General features: G+C 48.3%; 1 protein-coding gene across 4 annotated transcripts in view; it reads right to left on the bottom strand.

The window, feature by feature from the left end:
* The window catches only part of NUP85 (nucleoporin 85), a 33,981-nt gene extending 23,051 nt beyond the window's left edge, over positions 1 to 10,930 (bottom strand). For 3 of the 4 annotated variants that reach the window (XR_013407253.1, XM_015120304.2, XM_028836783.2), the window contains exons 1-5: positions 10,856 to 10,930; positions 8,144 to 8,237; positions 6,729 to 6,891; positions 4,387 to 4,457; positions 3,262 to 3,305 (exon numbers count right to left, since the gene is read on the bottom strand). Coding sequence is in view for 3 of the 4 variants with exons in the window: in XM_015120304.2 (XP_014975790.1) it covers positions 3,262 to 3,305; positions 4,387 to 4,457; positions 6,729 to 6,891; positions 8,144 to 8,237; positions 10,856 to 10,888 (405 nt within the window). In the remaining variant the exon portion in view is untranslated. The remainder of the gene's footprint in view (positions 1 to 3,261; positions 3,306 to 4,386; positions 4,458 to 6,728; positions 6,892 to 8,143; positions 8,238 to 10,855) is intronic. The other variant, XM_077972748.1, reaches the window with a different exon arrangement.
* Positions 10,931 to 23,988: the final 13,058 nt, after the last annotated feature.

The raw sequence follows: 23,988 nt of genomic DNA, 5'->3' as shown, positions 1-23,988 counted from the left end.
AAATGGAGACAGGTTTCACCTGAAATCATTCCTGAGCTTTGCTCTGAGAGCCAAGGGATAAAGCAGGCCTTGACTCACACGACAGTCATTCCTTAACCCAACAGCTACTGCAATCCTACAGGAGGATTTCCCAGAGGGGAGTCAGCACGAGGATGTTAGGTGGCGGGATGGAGGCTAACATTATTTTGTTTTAGTGGTTGTGATTTTATTTTACCGTGCATTACAAAAATAACTTGGCCAGGTGCAGTGGCTCATGCCTGTAATCCCAGCACTTTGGGAGGTCAAGGCAGGTGGAATGTTTTAGTCTAGGAGTTCGAGACCAGCTTGAGCCACATTGCGAGATTCTGTCTCAACAAAAAATACAAAAATTGGCCAAGTGTGGTGATACATCCCTGTAGTCTCAGCTACTCAGGAGGCTGAGGTGGGAGGATCACTTAAGCCCAGGAAGTTGAGTCTGCAGTGAGCCATAATCGTGCTGCTGCGTTCCTGCCTGGGCAAGAGTGAGACCCTGTCTCAAATTTTTTTTTTTTTTTTTTTTTTTTTTTTTTTGAGACGGAGTCTCACGCTGTTGCCCAGGCTGGAGTGCAGTGGCGCGATCTCGGCTCACTGCAAGCTCCGCCTCCCGGGTTCCCGCCATTCTCCTGCCTCAGCCTCCTGAGTAGCTGGGACTACAGGCGCCCGCCACCGCGCCCGGCTAATTTTTTGTATTTTTAGTAGAGACGGGGTTTCACTGTGGTCTCGATCTCCTGACCTTGTGATCCGCCCGCCTCGGCCTCCCAAAGTGCTGGGATTACAGGCTTGAGCCACCGCGCCCGGCCTCAAAATTTAAAAAAAGAAAAAAATATGGCCAAGCGCGGTGGCTCACACCTGTAATCCCAGCACTTTGGGAGGCCGAGACGGGTGGATCACAAGGTCAGGACATCGAGATCATCCTAACACAGTGAAACTCCGTCTCTACTAAAAATACAAAAAATTAGCTGGGAGTGGTTGTGGGCACGTATAGTCCCAGCTACCCGGGAGGCTGAGGCAGGAAAATGGCGTGAACCCAGGAGGCGGAGCTTGCAGTGAGCTGAGATCGTGCCACCGCACTCCAGCCTGGGCGACAGAGGGAGACTCCATCTCAAAAAAAAAAAAAAAAAAAGAAAAGAAAAAAAGAAAAAAATATAACTTGCATGTCACCAATTATTACTTTTTTATTTTATTTTATTTTATTTTTTTTTTTTGAGACGGAGTCTCGCTCTGTCACCCAGGCTGGAGTGCGGTGGCCGGATCTCAGCTCACTGCAAGCTCCGCCTCCCGGGTTCACGCCATTCTCCTGCCTCAGCCTCCCGAGTAGCTGGGACCACAGGCGCCCGCCACCTCGCCCGGCTAGTTCTTTGTATTTTTTAGTAGAGACAGGGTTTCACCGTGTTAGCCAGGATGGTCTCGATCTCCTGACCTCGTGATCCGCCCATCTCGGCCTCCCAAAGTGCTGGGATTACAGGATTTTATTTTTTTTGAGATGGAGTTTGGCTCTTGTTGCCCAAGCTACAGTGCAGTGGCATAATCTCGGCTCACTGCAACTTCCGCATCCTGGGTTCAAGTGATTCTCCTGCCTCAGCCTCCCCAGTAGCTGGGATTACAGGCGTGTGCCACCACGCCCAACTAATTTTTTGTATTTTTAGTCAAGACGGGGTTTCACCACATTGGCCAGGCTGGTCTTGAACTCCTGACCTCAGGTGATCTCCCCCAACTTGGCCTCCCAAAGTGCTGGGATCACAGGCATGAGCCACCGCACCTGGCTATTTTTTTTTTTTTTTTTTTTTTTTTGGAGACAGAGTCTCACTCTGTCAGCCAAGCTGGAGTGCACTGGTATGATTTCGGCTCACTGCAACCTCTGCCTCCAGGGTTCAAGCAATTCTCCTGCCTCAGCCTCCCGAGTAGCTGGGATTACAGGTGCACACCACCATGCCTGGCTAAATATTGTATTTTTAGTAGACGGGGTTTCCATGTTGGCCAGTATGGTCTCGAACTCCTGACCCCAAGAGATCCGCCCACCTCAGTCTCCCAAAGTGCTGGGATTACAGGCGTGAGCCACTGCTCCCAGCCTACCTCGATGAATTGATGCTTTAGCAAGCAAGGGACTTCATTTGAGTAAAAGGAAGAGACGATATTTACAAAAATATTCAGTAGATGACACGAAACACGTAGACAGAGCAAGAATTGTGAAGTTGGTATTCCAAGGACTGAAGTTTAGGAAACAGTCTATTAATGGGAAAGCCCAATATAAGACCCCGAAATAAATCAGACCTGGACCTTGCCCTTAGGAATATGCAGGCTTCCTCTCCTCACCATCCTTCGGTCCACAGACACCACGATGACTTGTTTATAAGGGTACTTCAGAGACACTGAATTACCGCCTAGTCACTTACTGACTTTGAAAAGTATTTAATATGAAGCATCTACTAAGGAAAAAGTCATCTTCCAGCTCCAAGTAAAGTAGAGCCACTTGCAACTCAGTAAAAATGTTGAGTTTGGTTAGGTGTGGCAGCTCACACCTATAATCCCAGCACTTTGGGAGGCCAAGGCAGGAGGACCACTTGAGCCCAGGAGTTCGAGACCAGCTTTGACAACATAGAGAGACCCTGTCTTTCAAAGAAAAAAAAAAATATTGAGTTCGAGAAGTGAGTAGTGTTTATGAGACTGAACAGTGATCTCACAAGATTAGTTCTCCATTTCGGGTGACAACCCCTCAACACAATTTGGTCAGGACATACATGTTCCATAAGAACTGAACATTCAGGGCCAGCACGGTGGCTCACGCCTGTAATGCCACCACTTTGGGAGGTCGAGGCGGGTGGATCACTTGAGTTCAAGAGTTTGAGACCAGCCTGGCCAACATGGTGAAACCCCATCTCTACTAAAAATACAAAAAGTAGCTGGGCTCGGTGGTACGCACCTGTAGGACCCAGCTATTCTGGAGGCTGAGGCAGGAGAACTGCTTGAACCTAGGGCACTCGAGCCTGAGTGACAGAGCGAGATTCCGTCTCAAAAAAAAAAAAAAAAAAAGAAGAAGAAGAACCAAACATTCACTCAAGTATTTAACAAGCATTTCCTTGTGAGCTAGACCTTGAAAGGGGCAAGACAATCACTGTCACCCAAAGGAGCTGCCTATCTCCCTGAAGAGACTTCTGCCGTAACAGGAACTGCAAAGCCACCCCAGGTGGGTGCCCAGGACACAGGACACAGTGGTGCTAAAACAACAAAGGTGACTCCCCTTACCTGGCTGCTGAACTGGCGGCCGCTGGCTGGATCTTTAGCAGCAACTAACGAAACACAAAACATTTTAAGTGAGCAATGGAACTCTTAGGCTTATTTTCATAGCTGAATATTCCAGGGTCTATGGCCTGAGCCTTTGTTTCCTTTAATGACAAAAATTAAAAGAAATTATAATCTCTTCTAACTATGGATTTTTTTGTTATTAATGCTTCATATCCCTTCAATTCTCAAACCAAAGGCCCTGAAGTTACCAAATGGCACTTTCAACTGCAACAAAGTTACCATAAAGGTCTCTGACCTTTGTCAGAGTGGCTTCATGTGTGGCTCACACCTGTAAGCCCAACACTTGGGAGGCTGATGTGAAAGGACTGCTTGAGCCCAGGAGTTCAAGACCAGCCTTGGCAAAATTAGGGAGACCCTGTCTCTACAAAAAATTTAAAAATTATCAGAACAAATGTCTCTGAGGAAGAGGGGACAAAAATTTTTTTTAATAGCCAGGCATGGTGGTACACACCTGCAATCCCAACTACTTGGAAGGCTGAGGTAGGAAGATCACTTGAGCCCAGGAGGTGAGGTCACGGCTGCAATGAGCCACAATGTGTCTTTGCACTCCAGCCTGGGCAACCTTGTCTCAGAAAAAAAAAAAAAGTCCAGGCACAGTGGCTGACTCCTGTAATCCCAGCACTCTGGGAGTCCAAGGCAGGCAGATCACTTGAGACCAGGAGTTCAAGACCAGCCTGACCAACATAGTGAAACCCCACCTCTACTAAAAATACAGAAATTAGCTGGGCTTGGTGGTATGCAACTGTAGTCCCAGCCACTCAGGAGGCTGGCTGAGGCTGGAGAATCGCTTGAACCTGGGAGGTGGAGGTTGCAGTGACCTGAGTTCATGCCACAGCACTTCAACCTGGGCGACAGAGTGACACTCGGTCTCAAAAAAAAAAAAAAAAAAAAAAAAAAAATACTCTAAATGATTACCAAAAAAGTAAAGATTGTGAAAGATGGAAAAGTAAGTTTTGGACTGGAATATCAATCAAACTTTACCTCACAGTATTTATGCATAGATAAATACTCAAAATACCAACACACACACACACACACACACACACACACACACACAGTCCTTACTTGCAACCTGGTGCATTTCCTCCATACATGCTCTTATGACTGATCGGTAGTTTTTACTCACTCGAACCAATCTATAAAAAATGAAATAACACACAAGATGAGCCTGGAACATCTTGTAGTGCTAGAAAAGAAGAAAACACTCAAATAAATGTAGAAATTTGCTGAAAGAAAGAGGGGAGCCATTGTGAAGGAGCTCGTAACCTTCTGAAGCTGGAACAACTTGGGCAACAAAATAAAACGCCACAAAACAACCCATGGGCTAAAGTTAATATCCATAAACCCATACTGACATTAATTGTTGCAGATGAAATCTACTAGTCAGACCTTGTCTCAAAAAAATAGATACATAAAGTTATTTAATGGCCGAGCCCAGTGGCTCAGGTCTGTAATCCCAGCACTTTGGGAGGTGAAAGTGGGCAGACCACCTGAGGTCAGGTGTTTGAGACCAGCCTGGCCAACCTGGTGAAACTTAGTCTCTACTAAAAATACAAAAATCCCAGCTACTCGGGAGGCTGAGGTAGGAGAATCTCTTGAACTCGGGAGGCGGAGATTGCAGTGAGCCAAGATCATGTCATTGCACTCCAACCTGGGCGACAGAGCGAGACTCCATCTCAAAAAAAAATAAAAAATAAAAAATAAGACAGGGTCCCCTGCCATCAAGGAATTACAGGACTTTTGACATGTTTTTTCCTAGAAGTGACAATAGATTTCTCAAACTCACCAATATTACCCACCAGAGTCCCTTAAAACCAATAATCAGGCCAGGTGCAGTGGCTCACGCCTATAATCCCAGCACTTTGGGAGGCCGAAGTGGGCAGATCACTTGAGGTCAGGAGTTCAAGACCGGCCTGGCCAACATGATGAAACCCTCTCTACTAAAAATGCAAAAATTAGCCAGGCGTGGTGGCACGCACCTGTAATCCCAGCTATTCGGGAGGCTGAGGCAGGAGAATGGCTTGAACCCAGGAGGCAGAGGCTGCAGTGGGCCGAGATTGCCACTGCACTCCAGCCCAGGTAACAGAGTCAAAAAAAACAGGGCACGGCCAGGCGCGGTGGCTCACGCCTATAATCCCAACACTTTGGGAGGCCAAGATGGGCAGATCACGAGGTCAGGAGATCAAGACCATCCTGGCTAACATGGTAAAACCCCGTCTCTACTAAAAATACAAAAAAATTAGCCAGGAGTAGTGACGGGCACCTGTAGTCCCAGCTGCTCGGGAGGCTGAGGCAGGAGAATGGCGTGAACCCGGGAGGCAGAGCTTGCAGTGAGCCGAGATCGCGCCACCGCACTCCAGCCTGGGTGACTGAGCAAGACTTCGTCTCAACAACAACAACAAAAAAGGCCGGGCGCGGTGGCTCAAGCCTGTAATCCCATCACTTTGGGAGGCCAAGACGGGTGGATCACGAGGTCAGGATATGGAGACCATCATGGCTAACACGGTGAAACCCCATCTCTACTGAAAATACAAAAAATTAGCCAGGCGTGGTGGCGGGGACCTATAGCCCCAGCTACTCAGGAGGCTGAGGCAGGAGAATGGCTTGAACCCAGGAGGCGGAGCTTGCAGTGAGCAGAGATCGCGCCACTGCACTCTAGCCTGGGCGACAATGTGAAACTCTGTCTTGAAAAACACAGAAAAAAAACCAATAATCACTCTCACACACACTCACACAGAAGTTGACCTGGGTCTTGTCCAGAATGATTCATTTGTGAAAAGCTTATCAAAGAAGTAATATACCAACACTGCCCATGCCCTAGCCATGTGAAGGGATGCTGACAAAAGTCTAACACAGGAGTTCTTAAACTCCAGTGTGCTGGAGATTTTAAGATCCAACCAGAGATTTTGATTTTGATGATCTGCGGTGGGTCCCAAAAGTCTACAATTTACAAGTACTACTCTGATAATGATGAAGTTATGAACTACAATTCACGAAAATCCTAATCTATAAATACTACAAGAGTTTTCTGGTCTGTTGTCAGATAATGTCTCAACCATAATTTTTAGAGACAAAACTGTTATATTAATTTTCAAATCTCCCAACAATGTGACCTCATTCAATGACTCTCACATGCTTGTGTGGCCTAAATTTTCTTCTTTAGAGGGTAAGTAAAATAGGACTATAAATAAAGCTTGTCAAGCCAGCCAATCAACAGCATTTGCATATTCCTGCTAAGTCTTCCCATCACTGCTAATGTACATTGTCCAGTACTAATGCCTCAACTAGAACCAGGAGTCTCTTATTTCTTTACGCAACCCTTAAAACACACAAAAAGACACCAATGTACTTCATTTGGCTTTCCACAGTGTACAGTGGGCTTCAACACCAAACAGCAACCAACTTACTGAGATTTTCTGGATTTTCCAGTCAACTCTTCATCAATTCTCTGGAGGCCCAAAAAGATTCCATGGGATTCATTGAAGAGTTTTCTCAAGATTTGAGAGTAAACATCTACATCCTTACGGATGATATAGATAAAGGGGCAACTTGGCACCATCTCTGATTTTTCTGAAACAAAACAGAAAAAAAAAAAAAAATTAACATCTATTACGATCATCCCCAAAAGTCAATCTACTCTAAAAAAAATGTTTTGTGGCCGGGCACGGTGGCACATGCCTATAATCCCAGCACTCTGGGAGGCCAAGGCAGGCGGATCACGAGGTCAGGAGCTCGAGACCAGGCTGGCCAACATAGCAAAACCCTGTCTCTACTAAAAATACAAAAATTAGCTGGGTGTGGTGGCGAGGGCCTTCATTCCCAGCTACTCAGGAGACTGAGGCAGGAGAATTGCTTTAACCGGGGAGGCAGAGGTGGCAGTGAGCCAAGATCGCACCACTGCATTCCAGCCTGGACAGAGTGAGACTCCATCTAGGAAGGATGGATGGATGGACGGACGGACGGACGGACGGACGGACGGACGGACGGACGGAAGGAAGGGAAAGAAAGAAAACAAATCAAATGTCAAGATTCCAGTTTTATCCTGCTACTGGAGGGAGACTGTATCAGGAAAAGAAAAAGATTCACATCCTATCCAATAGCTGATGGAACTTAGAAAATCAAGCCAAGGACAAGCTATGTCACTCTCCAGCTCCATCTGTGCTTTGGATGCTAGCTCAGCCTACAGAACTATTATTCAGCTGAATCCATGCTGTGGACACAAAAGTGATGGCCAAGCATCTGCAAGGTTCACAATAAGGAAGCTACTGAGGAATTTGGTCACTTTGGACAAAGAAAAACAGATAAAAAGCTTGACATTTTAAATATGAAGAAAATTTTTCATGAAAACTACTGTTAATTTTTTTCCAGGATTCAACATCTTCAAGATCTCAAAAATCAATGAAAATCTAAAATAGCTAACATTTCAAAAATAAAAATGCCAAAATGCAGCAGGATCACTCGAGGTCAGAAGTGTGAGACCAGCCTAGGCAACAAAACGAGACTCCCATCTCTACAAAAAAAAAAAAAAAAATTAGCTGGGTATGGGGGCACGGTGACCTGTAGTCTCAGCTACCAGGAAGACTGAGGTGGAGGATCACTTGAGCCCAGGAGGTAGAGGCTGCAGTGAGCCATGATCGCACTGTACTCCAGCCTGGGTGACACAACAAAACCCTGTTGTATCTTGAAAACAAAATAAAGAAAATTAAAATGGTACAAAACAAATTCAATTGTTTCAGTCCACAACTAGTCAAATCTGAGGTAATAAACAGAAAAACAACCAGATGTACCAAGATGGACAATTTGGAACAAAAAAAACCCCTACCTTTTTTGCTGAAGGAGGTTTCACACACCAGCATCTCCCCTGGACCCCAGTCAAAACACATTTGGTTCTTCTTGGAATTCACACCTGGAATCACCTAGTAAAATAAGACATAGAAATCTAAAATGAAGAATGTTCTTCTTACTGAAGTCGTTCTATTCTTTTTTTTTTTTTTTTTTTTTGAGACAACGACTCACTCTGTCTCCCAGCCTGGTGTACAGTGGCACAATCTCAGCTCACTCCAATCTCCGCCTCCTGGGTTCAAGGTCTTCTACTGCCTCAACCTCCTGAGTAGCTGGGACTATAGATGTGTGCAACCATACCCGGCTTTTTTTTTTTTTTCATTTTTAGTAGAAATGGAGTTTCACCATATTGCCCAGGCTGGTTACAAACTCCCGAGCTCAGGTGATCCACCCGCCTCAGCCTCCCAAAGTGCTAGGACTACAGGCGTGAGCCACCGTGCCCGCCTGGCTGAAAAACACTTTCCACCATGCCGGCCTGGCTGAAAAACACTTTAAGTGAAGAGCACAGCTGGTCCTGTAATAACATTGTATCCTTCAATAACATTTTCTTATAACACTAGTAAGAAAAATTCATTTTGTGCTGGGCACAGTGGCTCCCACCTGTAATCCCAGCACTTTGGGAGGCTGAGGTGGGCAGATCATCTGAGGTCAGGAGTTCGAACTCTTTTTTTTTTTTTTTTTTTTTTTTTGAGACGGAGTCTCGCTCTGTCGCCCAGGCTGGAGTGCAGTGGCCAGATCTCAGCTCACTGCAAGCTCCGCCTCCCGGGTTCCCGCCATTCTCCTGCCTCAGCCTCCCGAGTAGCTGGGACCACAGGCGCCGCCACCTCGCCCGGCTAATTTTTTGTGTTTTTAGTAGAGACGGGGTTTCGCCGTGTTAGCCAGGATGGTCTCGATCTCCTGACCTTGTGATCCGCCCGTCTCGGCCTCCCAAAGTGCTGGGATTACAGGCTTGAGCCACCGCGCCCGGCCAGGAGTTCGAACTCTTGTTGCCCAGGCTGGAGTGCAGTGACGCGATCTCACGATCTCCGCTCACTGCAACCTCTGCCTCCTGTGTTCAAGCGATTCTCCTGCCTCAGCTTCTTGAGTAGGTGGGATTACAGGCATGCGCCACCACGCTAGGTTAATTTTTGTATTTTTTTTAGTAGAGACGGGGTTTCGCCATGTTGGCCAGGCTGGTCTCGAACTCCTAGCCAGGTGTGGTGGCTCACGCCTGTAATCCCAACACTTTGGGAGGCTGAGGTAGGCGGATCACGAGGTCAGGAGTTCAAGACCAGCCTGACCAAGATGGTGAAACCCCATCTCTACCAAAAATATAAAAATTAGCTGGGTGTGGTGGCACGCACCTGTAATCTCAGCTACTCAGGAGGGTGAGGTAGAAGAATCGCTTGAACCTGGGAGCCAGAGGTTGCAGTGAGCTGAGATGGCGCCACTGCACTCCACCCTTGGTGACAAAGTGAGACTCCGTCTCAAAAAAAGAAAGAGGCCAGCCGCAGTGGCTCACACTTGTAATCCCAGCACTTTGGGAGGCCGAGGTGGGCAAATCACGAGGTCAGGAGATCCAGACCATCCTGGCTAACACGGTGAAATCCCGTCTCTACTAAAAATACAAAACAAAATTAGCCGGGCGTGGTGGTGGGCGCCTGTAGTCCCAACTACTGGGGGAGGCTGAGGCAGGAGAATGGTGTGAACCCAGGAGGCCGAGCTTGCAGTGAGCCCAGAGGGGCGCCACTGCACTCCAGCCTGGGCAACAGAGCGAGACTCCGTCTCAGAAAAAAAAAAAAAAAGAAATGAAACCATCCCTCTACCTACCCTGAGATGAATGCATACATAAATTTTTCCTCTACTCCCTCTTTTCACAGGTAAAATGCAGATTTACTGAGGCTAATCAGAGACTCACAAGAATGTAACCATTTGCCTCTTCACTGCCTAACCTCCCTTTTTTGCCCCTCCTGCTAGTTCCTTCCTCTTTAACTACTGATGTTCCCAAAACCATCTCTGGAAAAAGCACAAGTCTCAGATCCTCCTGGGACCTGTGTTTTTTCCCGGTTGGATCCTCAACCTTAGCTAAATAAACCTTCATCGGTTGAGACCTGCCTCAGTCAGCGGTTAACAAGAGAAAGAGGGAAAACAAAAGCATTCCAAGTAGCAGAAACGGTAGGTATGTCGCACATAAAGTCCATGAATTTTTTTTATACACATCACAGATCATCCACAGTTGACATACTCTCTTCAAAGTTCAAATGGAATTGAATGCACAGCGATAAAATATGAATAGTCTCCTGAGATAATACGTTTAATAAACCTTAGGTCACACAAGCAGAACTCAACGTGCCGCGATGCAGAGCTTAATATGGCTGGAAGAAAAACATAAATTCCTCTGCTTGGGCTGAACCCACTCTAATACCCAAGAGGAAATGCGAGGGAAGTAGAAAGGTCAGCAAGACAAAAGAAGGAAAGGGACGGACTGGGACCTTCGAGGCCTGGCTTTGTGACTGGTGGCAGAAACCCCGCGACCACTACGACCCGAGGTCGGGCACCTAGTTAACACTGCGACCTCCGGAAAGTGGCAACTGAATCAAGGGAAGGGGACGAGAGCCTCGCAGCCAGTAGGGAAGCAGACAAGCCTGAAGTAACGAAGCAGACGCAGTTCTCAACCCACAAGGACGATCAAGCCTGTTCGGGGTGCCCTTACAGTGACTGCTGGCTCGCCATCGAGCTCCTCCATAGCGCCGAACCCCAGGCTCTGGGAAGTCGCCGGGACGTCAATGCTTCCGGCTCAGGCCTCCCGCTCAGAGCTGGCTGAGAGACAGGACCCCGCCTGGGCGCCTCCTGCAGCGCCTGCAAGCCCAAACCTTCAGTGCTGCGGCGCTCTCTTCCCTCAGCCACGGCCACCCCTCTGCGGTCCTCTGCGCGCGTCCTTCCTTCCTGGCGTCGACAGCAAGTCAGGGAAAACAGCGCCGAGGACGGACTGCACTCACAGTACCGCGCTAACGGGATCAGGCGGCGCCGCGGACACCCTGGTGCCGAGCGGAGAGAAGGCCCCCGGAGAGGGCGGGCGGGGCAGGAGGAACCCTTGGCCAGAGACGGTGCGACTGCGCGTGCGTAGGCTGGGGCGGCGGCACCTGGGTGGGAACTTGTGCCGGACTGAGGTCCCAGTAAGCCTGCAAGCTTTCCCAACTCTGGGAGTCCTCGCTCCATCCTTATCTCCACCTTAGTGTCGTAGCAGCCACTTGTCCAAACCCAGTCAAATGGGCTTGTGCTGGAAAGCAGTCGCCGTCACTCCCACACTAGAACACACACAAGAGGCACGGGGAGGCCGGGCGCGGTGGCTCACGCCTGTAATCCCAGCACTTTGGAAGGCTGAGGCGGGCGGATCACAAGGTCAGGAGATCGAGACCATGGTGAAACCCCGTCTCTACTAAAAATATAAAAAATTAGCCGGGCGCAGTGGCGGGCGCCTGTAGTCCCAGCTACTCGGGAGGCTGAGGCCGGAGAATGGCGTGAACCCGGGAGGCGGAGCTTGCAGTGAGCCGAGATTGTGCCACTGCACTCCAGCCTGGGCGACAGAGCGAGACTCCGTCTCAAAAAAAAAAAAAAAAAAAAAAAAGAGGCACGGGGACAAAATCGATGCTCCTGAAGGATTAGAGGCTTGAGGTGGCTCAAGCCTCTAATCCCAGCACTTCGGCAGCCCGAGATGGGCGGATCACTGGAGGTCAGGTGTTCAAGACCAGCCTGGCCAATATGATGAAACCTCGTCACTACTAAAAATATTTTAAAAATTAGCCGGGCTTGGGCAGGGTGCGGTGCCTCACGCCTGTAATCCCCAAACTTTGGGAAGCCGAGGCGGGTGGATCACAAGTTCAGGAGTTCGAGACCAGCGTGGCCAATATGGGGAAACCCCCATCTCTACTAAACATACAAAATTTAGGCCGGGCGCGGTGGCTCACGCCTGTAATCCCAGCACTTTGGGAGGTCGAGGTGGGTGGATCACCTGAGGTTGGGAGTTCGAGATCAGCCTGACCAACAGGGAGAAACCCTATCTCCACTAAAATTACAAAATTAGCTGGGCGTGGTGGCGGACACCTGAGGCAAGAGAATCGTTTGAACCCAGGAGGCAGAGGTTGCAGTCGGCCGAGATCGTGCCACTGCACTCAAGTCTGGGTGACCAAAAAAAAAAAAAAAAAAAATTAGCCGGACTTCGTGATGGGCGCCTGTAATCCCAGCACTTTGGGAGGCCGAGATGGGCGGATCACGAGGTCAGGAGATCGAGACCATCCTGGCTAATACGGTGAAAACCCGTCTCTACTAAAAAATACAAAAAACTAGCCGGGCGAAGTGGCGGGCACCTGTAGTCCCAGCTACTCGGGAGGCTGAGGCAGGAGAATGGCGTAAACCCGAGAGGTGGAGCTTGCAGTGAGCCGAGATCCGGCCACTGCACTCCAACCTGGGCGACAGAGCGGGACTCCGTCTCAAAAAAAGAAAAAAAAAGAAAATAGCAAAATTATCCAGGTGTGGTGGCACATGCTATAGTTCCAGCTACTCGGGAGGCTGAGGTTGGGGTGATTGCTTGAGCTCCAGAGGCAGAGGTTGCAGTCAGCCGAGATCCTGGCACTCCGGTGAGAAAGTGACACCCTGTTTCAAAAAAAAAAAAGAAAGAGAGAGAAAGAAAAGAAAGAAAGGAAGGAGGGAGTGAGGGAGGGAAGGAAAGAGAAAGAGAAAGAAAGCAAAGGTGAGCTGGGTGCTGTGGCTCATACCTGTAATCCCAGCACTTTGGGAGACTGAGGTGGGAGGACTGCTTGACCCCAGCAGCTTGAGACCAGTTTAGGCAACATAGTGAGATTGTCTCTACCAAATATAACACAATTAAGAGAAAAAAATTAAAAAATTAGCATGGTAGGGGGGAGGGATTGCATTGGGAGTTATACCTGATGTAAATGACAAGTTGATGGGTGCAGCACAGCAACATGGCACAAGTATACATATGTAACAAACCTGCACGTTATGCACATGTACCCTACAACTTAAAGTATAATAATAATAAATAAATTAAAAAAAAAAATTAGCATGGTGACACATGCTTGTGGTCGCAGCTACTTATGGGAGGCTGAGGTGGGAGAATCGCTTGAGCCCAGGAGGTTGAGGCTGCAGTGAGCCATGATGATGTCACTACATTCCAGCCTGGGCCAAAGAGCAAGACTCTGTCCCAATACAAAATAAAATAAAACGTAATTAAAAAAAAAGAAGAAGGCCGGGCACGGTGGCTCACGCCTATAATCCCAGTAATTTGGGAGGTCCCATCCTGGCTAACACAGTGAAACCCCGTCTCTACTAAAAAAATACAAAAAAATAGCCGGGCGAGGTGGTGGGCGCCTGTAGTCCCAGCTACTCAGGAGGCTGAGGCAGGAGAATGGCGCAAACCCGGGAGGCGGAGCTTGCAGTGAGCTGAGATCCGGCCACTGCACTCCAGCCTGGGCGACAGAGTGAGACTCCGTCTCAAAAAAAAAAAAAAAAATTTGGGAGACCAAGGCCAGCGGATCACGAGGTCAGGAGTTCGAGTCCAACCTGGCCAATATGGTAAAACCCCATCTCTACTAAAAATATAAAAATTAGTCGGGCATGGTGGCGGGTGCCTGTAGTCCCAGCTACTCGAGAGGCTGAGGCAGGAGAATCTCTTGAACCCAGGAGGCAGAGGTGGCAGTGAGGTGAGATCGCTCCATTGAACTCCAGCCTAGGCAACAAGAGCAAAACTCTGTCTCAAAAAAAAAAAAAAAAGAAAAAAGAAAAAGAAAGAAAGAAAGCCAAGGTATCAAGTGTGGAATTTTCCACTTGTGGCATCATGTTGGTACTCAAGAAGTTTTGAAATTTGGAATATTTCCCATTTCAGATTTTCATATTAGAGACACTCAGCCTGTGCTAGCTTCTTGGCATTCACTGTGAGTACAATCTTGGGTCCCATCATTTTTGCCATGACACAGGTAGAAAGAGGTTTTTCTTTAAATTACTTTATTTTTTGAGATGGAATCTTGCACTGTTGCGCAGGCTGGAGTGCAGTGGCAGGATCTCAGCTCACTGCAGCCTCGTCTTCCCATGTTCAAGCGATCCTCATGCCTCAGCCTCCCTAGTAACTGGGACTACAGGCACATACCACCATGCCCAGCTAATGTTTGTGTTTTTAGTAGAGACGATATTTCACCATGTTGTCCAGGCTGGTCTTGAACTCCTGACTTCAAGTGATCTGCCCGCCTCGGCCTCCCAAAGTGCTGGGATTACAGGTGTGAGCCCTGAAGCCTAGCCGATAGCGTTTCTACAATATCATCAGCATTCGGCCGCCAGGCTTCCTGCAGTATTGAGAAATTCAGTTTTTTTTTGTTTGTTTTTGAGACAGTGTCTCTCTCTGTCACCCAGATTGGATTGCAGTGGCAGGATCTTGGCTCACCACAACCTCTGCCTCCCAGGCTCAAACGATTCTCCTGCCTCAGCTGCCTGAGTAACTGGGATTATAGGCACGCGTCACCATCATCTAGCTAATTTTTGTATTTTTAGTAGAAACAGCATTTGGTCACGTTGGCTAGGATGGTTTTGAACTCTTGATCTCACGTGATCCACCTGTCTCGGCCTCCCAAAGTGATGGGATTACAGGCGTGAGTCACTGCACCTGGCCAGAATTCACTATTCACATTCGTACAGTATTCACAAATAGCTGAAGTACTCAACTAAACTATGTTATAGAATGAAAGAAAATTTTGGCCGGGCGCGGTGAACCAGCACTTTGGGAGGCCGAGACGGGCGAATCACGAGGTCAGGAGATCGAGACCATCCTGGTTAATACGGTGAAACCCCGTCTCTACTAAAAAGTACAAAAAACTAGCCGGGCGAGGTGGCGGGCGCCTGTAGTCCCAGCTACTTGCGAGGCTGAGGCAGGAGAATGGCGTGAACCCGGGAGGCGGAGCTTGCAGTGAGCTGAGATCTGGCCACTGCACTCCAGCTTGGGCGACAGAGCGAGACTCCGTCTCAAAAAAAAACAAAAAGAAAAAAAAAAAGAAAATTTGATGGTATAAAGTACACAAGTTTAGTCACGTGTATTATAAATTTGGTATGTGTTTAGGGATTCTGGCAAGGACTTTTTTTTTTTTTTTTTTTTTCTGGCAAGGACTTAAAGCTGTAAACAAAACTCTATGATTCTTGTTCTCCTACCCCTTTTAGATTTTTTCTTTGAGACAGAATCTCACTCTCTCACCTAGGCTGGAGTACAGTGGCATGATCTCGGCTCAATGCAACCTCCATCTCCTGGCTTCAAGCAGTTCTCTTGGCTCAGCCTTCCCAGTAGCTGGGACTACAGGTGTGTGCCACCATGCCTGGCTAATTTTTTTTTTTTTCTTTTTTTTTTTTTTTTTTTTGAGACGGAGTCTTGCTCTGTCACCCAGGCTGGAGTGCAGTGGCCGGATCTCAGCTCACTGCAAGCTCCGCCTCCCGGGTTTATGCCGTTCTCCTGCCTCAGCCTCCCGAGTAGCTGGGACTACAGGCGCCCGCCACCTCGCCCGGCTAGTTTTTTTTTTTGTATTTTTTAGTAGAGACGGGGTTTCACCGTGTTAGCCGGGATTGTCTCTCGATCTCCTGGCCTCGTGATCCGCCCGTCTCGGCCTCCCAAAGTGCTGGGATTACAGGCTTGAGCCACCGCGCCCGGCCTTTTTTTTTTTTTTCAAGATGTAGTCTCGCTCTGTTGCCCAGGCTGGAGTGCAACAGCACGATCTCGGCTCACTGCAACCTCCGCCTTCCAGATTCAAGCAATTCTCCTGCCTCAGCCTCCTGAGTAGCTGGGATTACAGGCATGGGCCACCACACCTGGCTAATTTTTGTTTTGTTTTGTTTTGTTTTGTTTTTGAGACGGAGTCTTGCTCTGTCGCCCAGGCTGGACTGCAGTGGCCAGATCTCAGCTCACTGCAAGCTCCGCCTCCCGGGTTTACTCTATTCTCCTGCCTCAGCCTCCCGAGTAGCTGGGACTACAGGCGCCCACCACCTCGCCCAGCTAGTTTTTTGTATTTTTTAAAAGAGACGGGGTTTCACCATGTTAGCCAGGATGGTCTCGATCTCCTGACCTCGGGATCCGCCCGTCTCGGCCTCCCAAAGTGCTGGGATTACAGGCTTGAGCCACCGCGCCCAGCCAATTTTTGTATTTTTAATAGAGACAAGGTTTCACCACGTTGGTCAAACTTGTCTCAAACTCCTGACCTTGTGATTTTCCTGCCTTGGCCTCCCAAAGTGCTGGGATTACAGACGTGTGTCACCATGCCCGGCCCTCTTACCCCTTTTAGGAATGATGTATTTTTCTTTGGCAGCTGATCCTGCAGAATTCTGGCTAGTTGATCCTTTTGTGTTTGTGTGTGTGTGTGTGTGTGTGTGTGTGTGTGTGTGAGAGAGAGAGAGAGAGAGATGGGGTTTCACTCTGTCACCCAGGCTGGAGTGCAGTGGTGCAATCTTGGCTCACTGCTAATTTTTTTTTTTTTTTTTTTTGCAACATACATGGGGTTTTGCTATATTGCCCAGGCTTGTCTTAAACTCCTTAGCTCAAGAGATGCTCCTGCCTTGGTCTCTCAAAATGCTGGGATTACAGGCATGAGCCACTGCACCCTGACAGTTCAGTCTATTCTTACTCTGTATTTCTTTTTCCTTTTCTTTTTTTTTTTTTTTCCCTGAGATAGAGTCTCGCTCTGTCCCTAAGCTGGAGTGCAGTGGTACTATCTCGGCTCACTGTATCTTCTGCCTCCGAGGTTCAAGTGATTTTCCTGCCTCAGCCTCCCAAGTAACTGGGATTACAGGCGTATGCCAACATGCCAGGCTAATTTTTGTATTTTTAGTAGAGACGGGGTTTCACCATATTGCCCAGGCTGGTCTTGAACTGCTCACCTCAGGTGATCTGCCTGCCTCAGCCTTGCAAAGAGCTGGGATTACAAGCGTGAGCTACCATGCCTGGCCCTTACTCTGTAGTTCTTTTTTGTTTGTTTGTTTGTTTTTCTGAGATGGAGTTTTACTCTTGTTGCCCAGGCTGGAGTACAATGATGCGATCTCAACTCACCACAACCTCCGCCTCCCTGGTTCAAGCGATTATCTTGCCTCAGCCTCTTGAGTAGCTGGGATTACAGGCATGCGCCACCACGTCTAGCTAATTTTGTATTTTTACTAGAGACGGGGTTTTTCCATGTTGGTCAGGCTGGTCTCCAACCCCCAGCCTCAGGTGATCCGCCCACCTCGGCCTCCCAAAGTTCTGGGATTACATGCGTGAGCCACTGCACTGGGCCTCTTACCAGAGTTTCTAGTTAACCGTTAATGGTACAAACTGCTCACTGTCTCTCCCCATTAATTCTTTTATTTACCTAGTAGGACCCAGAAACTGTGCTTGCTGCTGGAAATAAAAGTGTGATACTACAGACAGACCTCTGCTTCTGTGCAACTTCTATTCTACTGGAGGAGACAAAACACACACACACACAAATTTAGGTCACGACAACTTGACTGGTGTTCCTGGTACTATTCTATGAAATTTTTTTTTTTTTTTTTTTTTTTTTGATACGGAGTCTCGCTCAGTCGCCCAGGCTGGAGTGCAGTGGCATGATCTCGGCTCACTGCAAGCTCTTCCTCCCGGGTTCATGCCATTCTCCTGCCTCAGCCTCCCGAGTAGTTGGGACTACAGGTGCCCGCCACCATGCCCGGCTAATTTTTTGTACTTCTAGTAGAGACAGGGTTTCACTGTAGCCAGGATGGTCTCGATCTCCTGACCTCATGATCCGCCCACCTCGGCCTCCCAAAGTGCTGGGATTACAGGCGTGAGTCACCTTGCCCGGCCGGAATTTTTCTTTTTTTCCTTCCTTTGGTATGTTTTCTCTCTGTGGCTTTCCACAGCAGCAGTTCTACAATAATTAAGCACTGGGCTCTGAGTCAGAAGATCTAAGTTCCACACTGGCTCTGCCACTTCAAGTTAGGTGACCAAGTTGCCCATCCATTCTCTGTCTCACTTTTTTCTTTTTCTTTTTTTTTTTTGAGACGGAGTCTTGCTCTGTCGCCCAGGCTGGAGTGCAGTGGCCGGATCTCAGCTCACCGCAAGTTCCGCCTCCCGGGTTTACGCCATTCTCCTGCCTCAGCCTCCCAAGTAGCTGGGACTATAGGCACCAGCCACCTCGCCGGCTAGTTTTTTGTATTTTTTAGTAGATACGGCGTTTCATCGTGTTAACCAGGATGGTCTCGATCTCCTGACCTCGTGATCCGCCCGTCTCAGCCTCCCAAAGTGCTGGGATTACAGGCATGAGCCACCGCGCCCGGCCTGTCTCACTTTTTTCATCTGTAAAATGGGGATAATTATGACAGAGGCTTTGTGAGAATTAAGAGTTTAGCCCAGAGTTCCACTTAATAATTACTCAGTTCTGGTCAGGCGCAGTGGCTCACACCTGTAATCCCAGCACTGTGGGAGGCTGAGGCAGGCAGACCACGAGGTCAGGAGATCAAGACCATTCTGGCTAACATGGTGCGACCCCACCTCTACTAAAAATACAAAAAATTATAATAATAATAATTAGCCAGGCATGGTGGTGGGCACCTGTAGTACCAGCTACTCGGGAGGCTGAGGCAGGAGAATGGCGTGAACCCAGGAGGCGGAGCTTGCAGTGAGCCAAGATCGCGCCACTGCACTCCAGCCTGGGCGACAGAGCAAAACTCCGTCTCAAAAAAAAAGAAAAGAAAACAAAACAAAACAAAAACAATAAAATTCCTGTCTCTACTAAAAACACCAAAAATTAGCCGGGAGTGGTGGTGGGAGCCTATAGTCCCAGCTACTCCGCAGGCTGAGGCAGGAGAACGGCGTGAACCCGGGAGGCGGAGCTTGCAGTGAGCCGAGATGATGCAATGGTGCCATTGCACTCCAGCCTGGATGACAGAGTGAGACCCTGTCTCAAAAAAAAAAATAAAAATAAATAAATAAATAAAATTGACTGGGCCCGGTGGCTCATGCCTGTAATCCTAGCACTTTGGAAGGCCAAGGGAGGCGAAGCACGAGGTCTGGAGTTCGAGACCAGCCTGAAAAACATGGTGAAACCCTATCTCTACTAAAAATACAAAAAAAATTAGCCAGACTTGGTGGCGCTCACCTGTAACCCCAGCTACTCAGGAGGCTGAGGCAGGAGAATCGCTTGAACCCAGGAGGCAAGGTTGCAGTGAGCAGAGATCACGCCACTGCACTCCAGCCTGGGCAACAGAAGGAGACTCTGTCTCAAACTCACACCTGTAGTCCCAGCACTTTGAGAGGCTGAGGCAGGTGGGTCATGAAGTCAGGAGATCAAGACCATCCTGGCTAACACAGTGAAACCCCGTCTCTACTAAAAATACAAAAAAAAATTAAAAATACATAAATTGAAAAATAGCTGGGCGTGGTGACGCATGCCTGTAGTCCCGGCTACTTGGGAGGCTGAGGCAGGAGAATGGCGTGAACCTGGTTGGCGGAACTTGCAGTGAGCCAAGATCACACCACTGCCCTCCAGCCTGGGCGACAGAGCAAGACTCCATCTAAAAAAAAAAAAAAAAACATTATTCGGGCGTGGTGACACACACCTGTAATCCCAGCTACTGAGGAGGCTGAGGCAGGAGAATTGCTTGAACCCGGGAGATTTGCAGTGAGCTGAGATTGCACCATTGCACTCCAGCCTGGCTGACAGTGCAAGACCCTGTCTCTAAAAATAACAATAACAATAATACAAAAATTAGCCAGTCATGGTGGCGTAGCCTGTAATCCCAGCTACTCTGGAGATTGAGGTAAAAGAATCACGTGAACCCAGGAAGTGGAGGTTGCAGTAAGCCAAGATCGCACCATTGCACTCCAGCTTGGGTGACAGAGTGAGACTCTGTCTCAAAAAAATTTTTTTTATTCTTATTTATTTATTTTTTTATTTTATTTTTTATTTATTAGAGACAGAGGTCTTGCTATGTTGCCCAGGCTGGTCTTGAACTCTTGGCCTCAAGTGATCCTCATGCCTTGGCCTGCCACGGTGCTGGGATTACTTAAATGAGCCACTGTCTCCCAGTCCACTTTCTTTTTCTTTTCCTGTTTTTTTTTTTGAGATGGGGCCTCATTATGTCATCCAGGCTGGAGAGCAGTAGTGCAGTCACAGCTCACTGCAGCCTTTGCTTCCTGGACTCAAGTGATCCTCCCGTCTCAGCTTCTTGAGTAGCTGGAACCTCAGGCAAGCGCCACTATGCCTGGCTGATTTTTTGTATTTCTGATAGAGACAAGGTTTCACCATGATGCCTAGGCTGGCCTCGAACCACCCAACTCGGCCTGCCAGGCATGCCAAAGTGCTGGGATTCTAGGGGTGAGACACCATGCCCAGACCCACTTTCTTTTTCTAAAGCATCCTTTTTCAGTGCACAGCTATCCCTTTCCTCCCACCCCTATAAAAATGATGGAGAGAGAGGTGCAGTGGCTCACGCCTATAATCCCAGCACTTTGGTTGACTGAGGTGGGCAATCACAGGGTCAAGAGATCAAGACCATCCTGGCCAACATAGTGAAACCCCTATTTATCTCTACTAAAAATAAAAAACTAGCTGAGCGTGGTGGCACGCACCTGTGGTCTCAGCTACTCAGGAGGCTGAGCCAGGAGAATCACTTGAACCCGGGAGGTGGAGGTTGCAGTGAGGGGAGATCGCGCCACTGCACTCCAGCCTGGCAACAGAGCAAGACCCCATCTCGAAAAAAAAAAAAAATGATGGAGGGAGAATATTAATAGGAAATTTCTTTTTTTTTTTTTTCTTTTTTTTTTTTTTTTTTTTTTTGAGACGGAGTCTCGCTCTGTCGCCCAGGCTGGAGTGCAGTGGCACAATCTCAGCTCACTGCAAGCTCCGCTCCACCTCCCGTGTTCACGCCATTCTCCTGCCTCAGCTTCCCAAGTAGCTGGGACTACAGGCGCATGCCACCACGCCCGGCTAATTTTTTGTAATTTTAGTAGAGACGGGGTTTCACCATGTTAGCCAGGATGGTCTCGAACTCCTGACCTCATGATCCACCCGCCTCGGCCTCCCAAAGTGCTGGGATTACAGACGTGAGCCACCGCGCCCGGCCTGAAATTTCTATCTTTTTTCTTTTCTTTTCTTTTTTTTTTTTTTTTGCAACGGAGTCTCGCTCTGTTGCCCAGGCTGGAGTGCAGTAGCGCGATCTCGGCTCACTGCAAGCTCCGCCTCCTGGGTTCATGCCATTCTCCTGCCTCAGCCTCCCAAGTAGCTGGTACTACAGGCGCCTACCACCATGCCCGGCTAATGTTTTTGTATTTTAATAGAGACGGGGTTTCACCATGTTAGCCAGGATGGTCTCGATCTCCTGACCTCGTGATCTGCCCGCCTCAGCCTCCCAAAGTGCTGGGATTACAGGCGTGAGCCACCGCCCCCGGTGGAAATTTCTATCTCTTCACAATTTTTTCCTGGAAATTGCAAAAGGATTCTCAGGATATAATTTCATTACATTCCCTAGGTCCAGCTCCCAGAATTTCAATGTGCCCTTGGAATATGTATTGCTCAGATATTTGAGCATGTTTCTTTTGTTTTTTTTTTTTTTTGAGATGAAGTTTTGCTCTTGTTGCCCAGGCTGTGCAGTGACGTGATCTCAGCTCATGGCAACCTCTGGTTTCAAGCAATTCTCCTGCCTCAGCCTCCTGAGTAGCTGGCATCACAGGCACTCACCACCACGCCCAGCTAATTTTTATATATTTAGTAGAAACAGGGTTTTACCGTGTTGACAAGGTTAGTCTTGAACTCCTGACCTCAGGTGATCCACCTGCTTCGGCCTCCCAAAGTTCTGGGATTACAGGCATGAGCCACTGTGCCTGGCCTTTTTTTTTTTTAGATGAAGTTTTGCTCTTGTTGCCCAGGCAGGAGTGCAGTGGCATGATCTCAGCTCACTGCATCTTTCGCCTCCCAGGTTCAAGCAATTATCCTGCCTCAGCCTCCTGAGTAGCTGGGATTATAGGTGTGCGCCACTGCGCCCGGATAATTTTTGTATTTTTATTAGAGATGGGGTTTCACCATGTTAGCCAGGTTGGTCTCGAACTCCTGACCTCAGGTGATCCACCCGCCTCAGCCTCCCAAAGTGCTGGGATTACAGGAGTGAGTCACTAAGCCCGGCCTTGAATGTGCATTATTACTATTATTATTATTATTATTATTATTTTGATTTTTTTTTTTTTTTTTTTGAGATGGAGTCTCATTCTGTTGCCCAGGCTAGAGTGCAGTGGCGCGATCACAGCTCACTGCAACCTCTGCCTCCTGGGTTCAAGTGATTCTCCTGCCTCAGCCTCCTGAGTAGCTGGGATTACAGGTGCCTGCCACCACATCCACCTAATTTTTTGTATTTTTAGTAGAGATGGGGTTTCACCATGTTGGTCAGGCTGGTCTTGAACTCCTGACCTCGTGATTCAACCGCCCTGGCCGTCCAAAGTGCTGGGATTACAGGCGTGAGCCACTGCCCCCTGCCGAACATGCATCTTATACAAATTCCTCCTTTGCCTGAAGGTGATTTTGTAATTTAGTGTAATAGGTTGGCAGGTATTATTATTACTATTATTATTATTATTATTATTATTTTAGACAGAGTCTTGCTCCTCTCGCCCAGGCAGGAGTGCAGTGGTGCAATCTTGGCTCATAGCAACCTCTGCCTCCCGGGTTCAAGTGATTCTCCTGCCTCAGCCTCCTGAGTAGCTGGGATTACAGGCGCCCACTGCCACGCCAGCTAATTTTTTTGTATTTTTAGTAGAGACGGGGTTTCACCATGTTGGCCAGGCTGGTCTTGAACTCCTGACCTCAGGTGATCGGCCCGTCTTGGCCTCCCAAAGTGCTGGGATTACAGGTATGAGCCACCATGCCCAGCCAGTATCTCTTGGTCTTTTCCTTAGCACATAGTAGGAGCTCAGTTAACACTACTTTCTAGCTGTGTGATAACAGGTTACTTAACCCCTTTGAGAGTGAGTAGCAAATAACTACTACACCTGCTTGGAATAGTTTGTGTAAGCAGAAAATGAGCTAACATTAGTAATGTCCCACTTAGTGCCTGAGAAGTGGCAGGTATTCAATAGTTGTCAGTTCTCTTTCTCTTTCACTTCTTGTGTATTTCCTCCTCCGCCAATCTTTTTTTTTTTTTTTTTTTTTTTTGAGACAGAGTCTCACCCTGTTGCCCAGGCAGGAGTGCAGTGGTGCGATCTGAGCTCACTGCAAGCTCCGCCTCCTGGGTTCATGCCATTCTCCTGCCTCAGCCTCCCAGTGGCTGGGATTACAGGCGCTCGCCACCACACCCGGCTAATTTTTTGTATTTTTAGTAAAGACAGGGTTTCACCGTGTTAGCCAGGATGGTCTCGATCTCCTGACCTCGTGATCCACCCACCTCGGCCTCCCAAAGTGCTGGAATTACAGGCGTGAGCCACCGCGCCCGGCCCTCCTCCGCCAATCATAAGTTATATGAGTCAGAGATTTTGTCTCCCCTTATTGGTATTTCCAGTGTCATAGGATCTTACACATAGTAATAGTTTTTTTTGTTTGTTTTTGTTTGAGACAGGGTCTTGCTCTGTCACCTACGCTGGAGTGCATTGGCACAATCTCGGCTCACTGCAACCTCCACCTCCCGAGTTCAAGCGATTCTCCTGTCTCAGTCTCCCAAGTAGCTTGAATTACAGGCATGCACCACTATGCCTGGCTAATTTTTGTATTTTCAGTAGAGACAGGGTTTCGTCTATTAGCCAGGCTGGTCTCGGAACTCCTGGCCTCAGGTGATCCACCCACCTTGCCCTCCCAAAGTGCTGGG

Source organism: Macaca mulatta, chromosome 16, assembly GCF_049350105.2.
Source record: "Macaca mulatta isolate MMU2019108-1 chromosome 16, T2T-MMU8v2.0, whole genome shotgun sequence".
Classification (NCBI taxonomy): domain Eukaryota; kingdom Metazoa; phylum Chordata; class Mammalia; order Primates; family Cercopithecidae; genus Macaca; species Macaca mulatta.
Note: the sequence above shows the minus strand (reverse complement) of the source record. Positions and strands in the feature narration are given on the sequence as shown.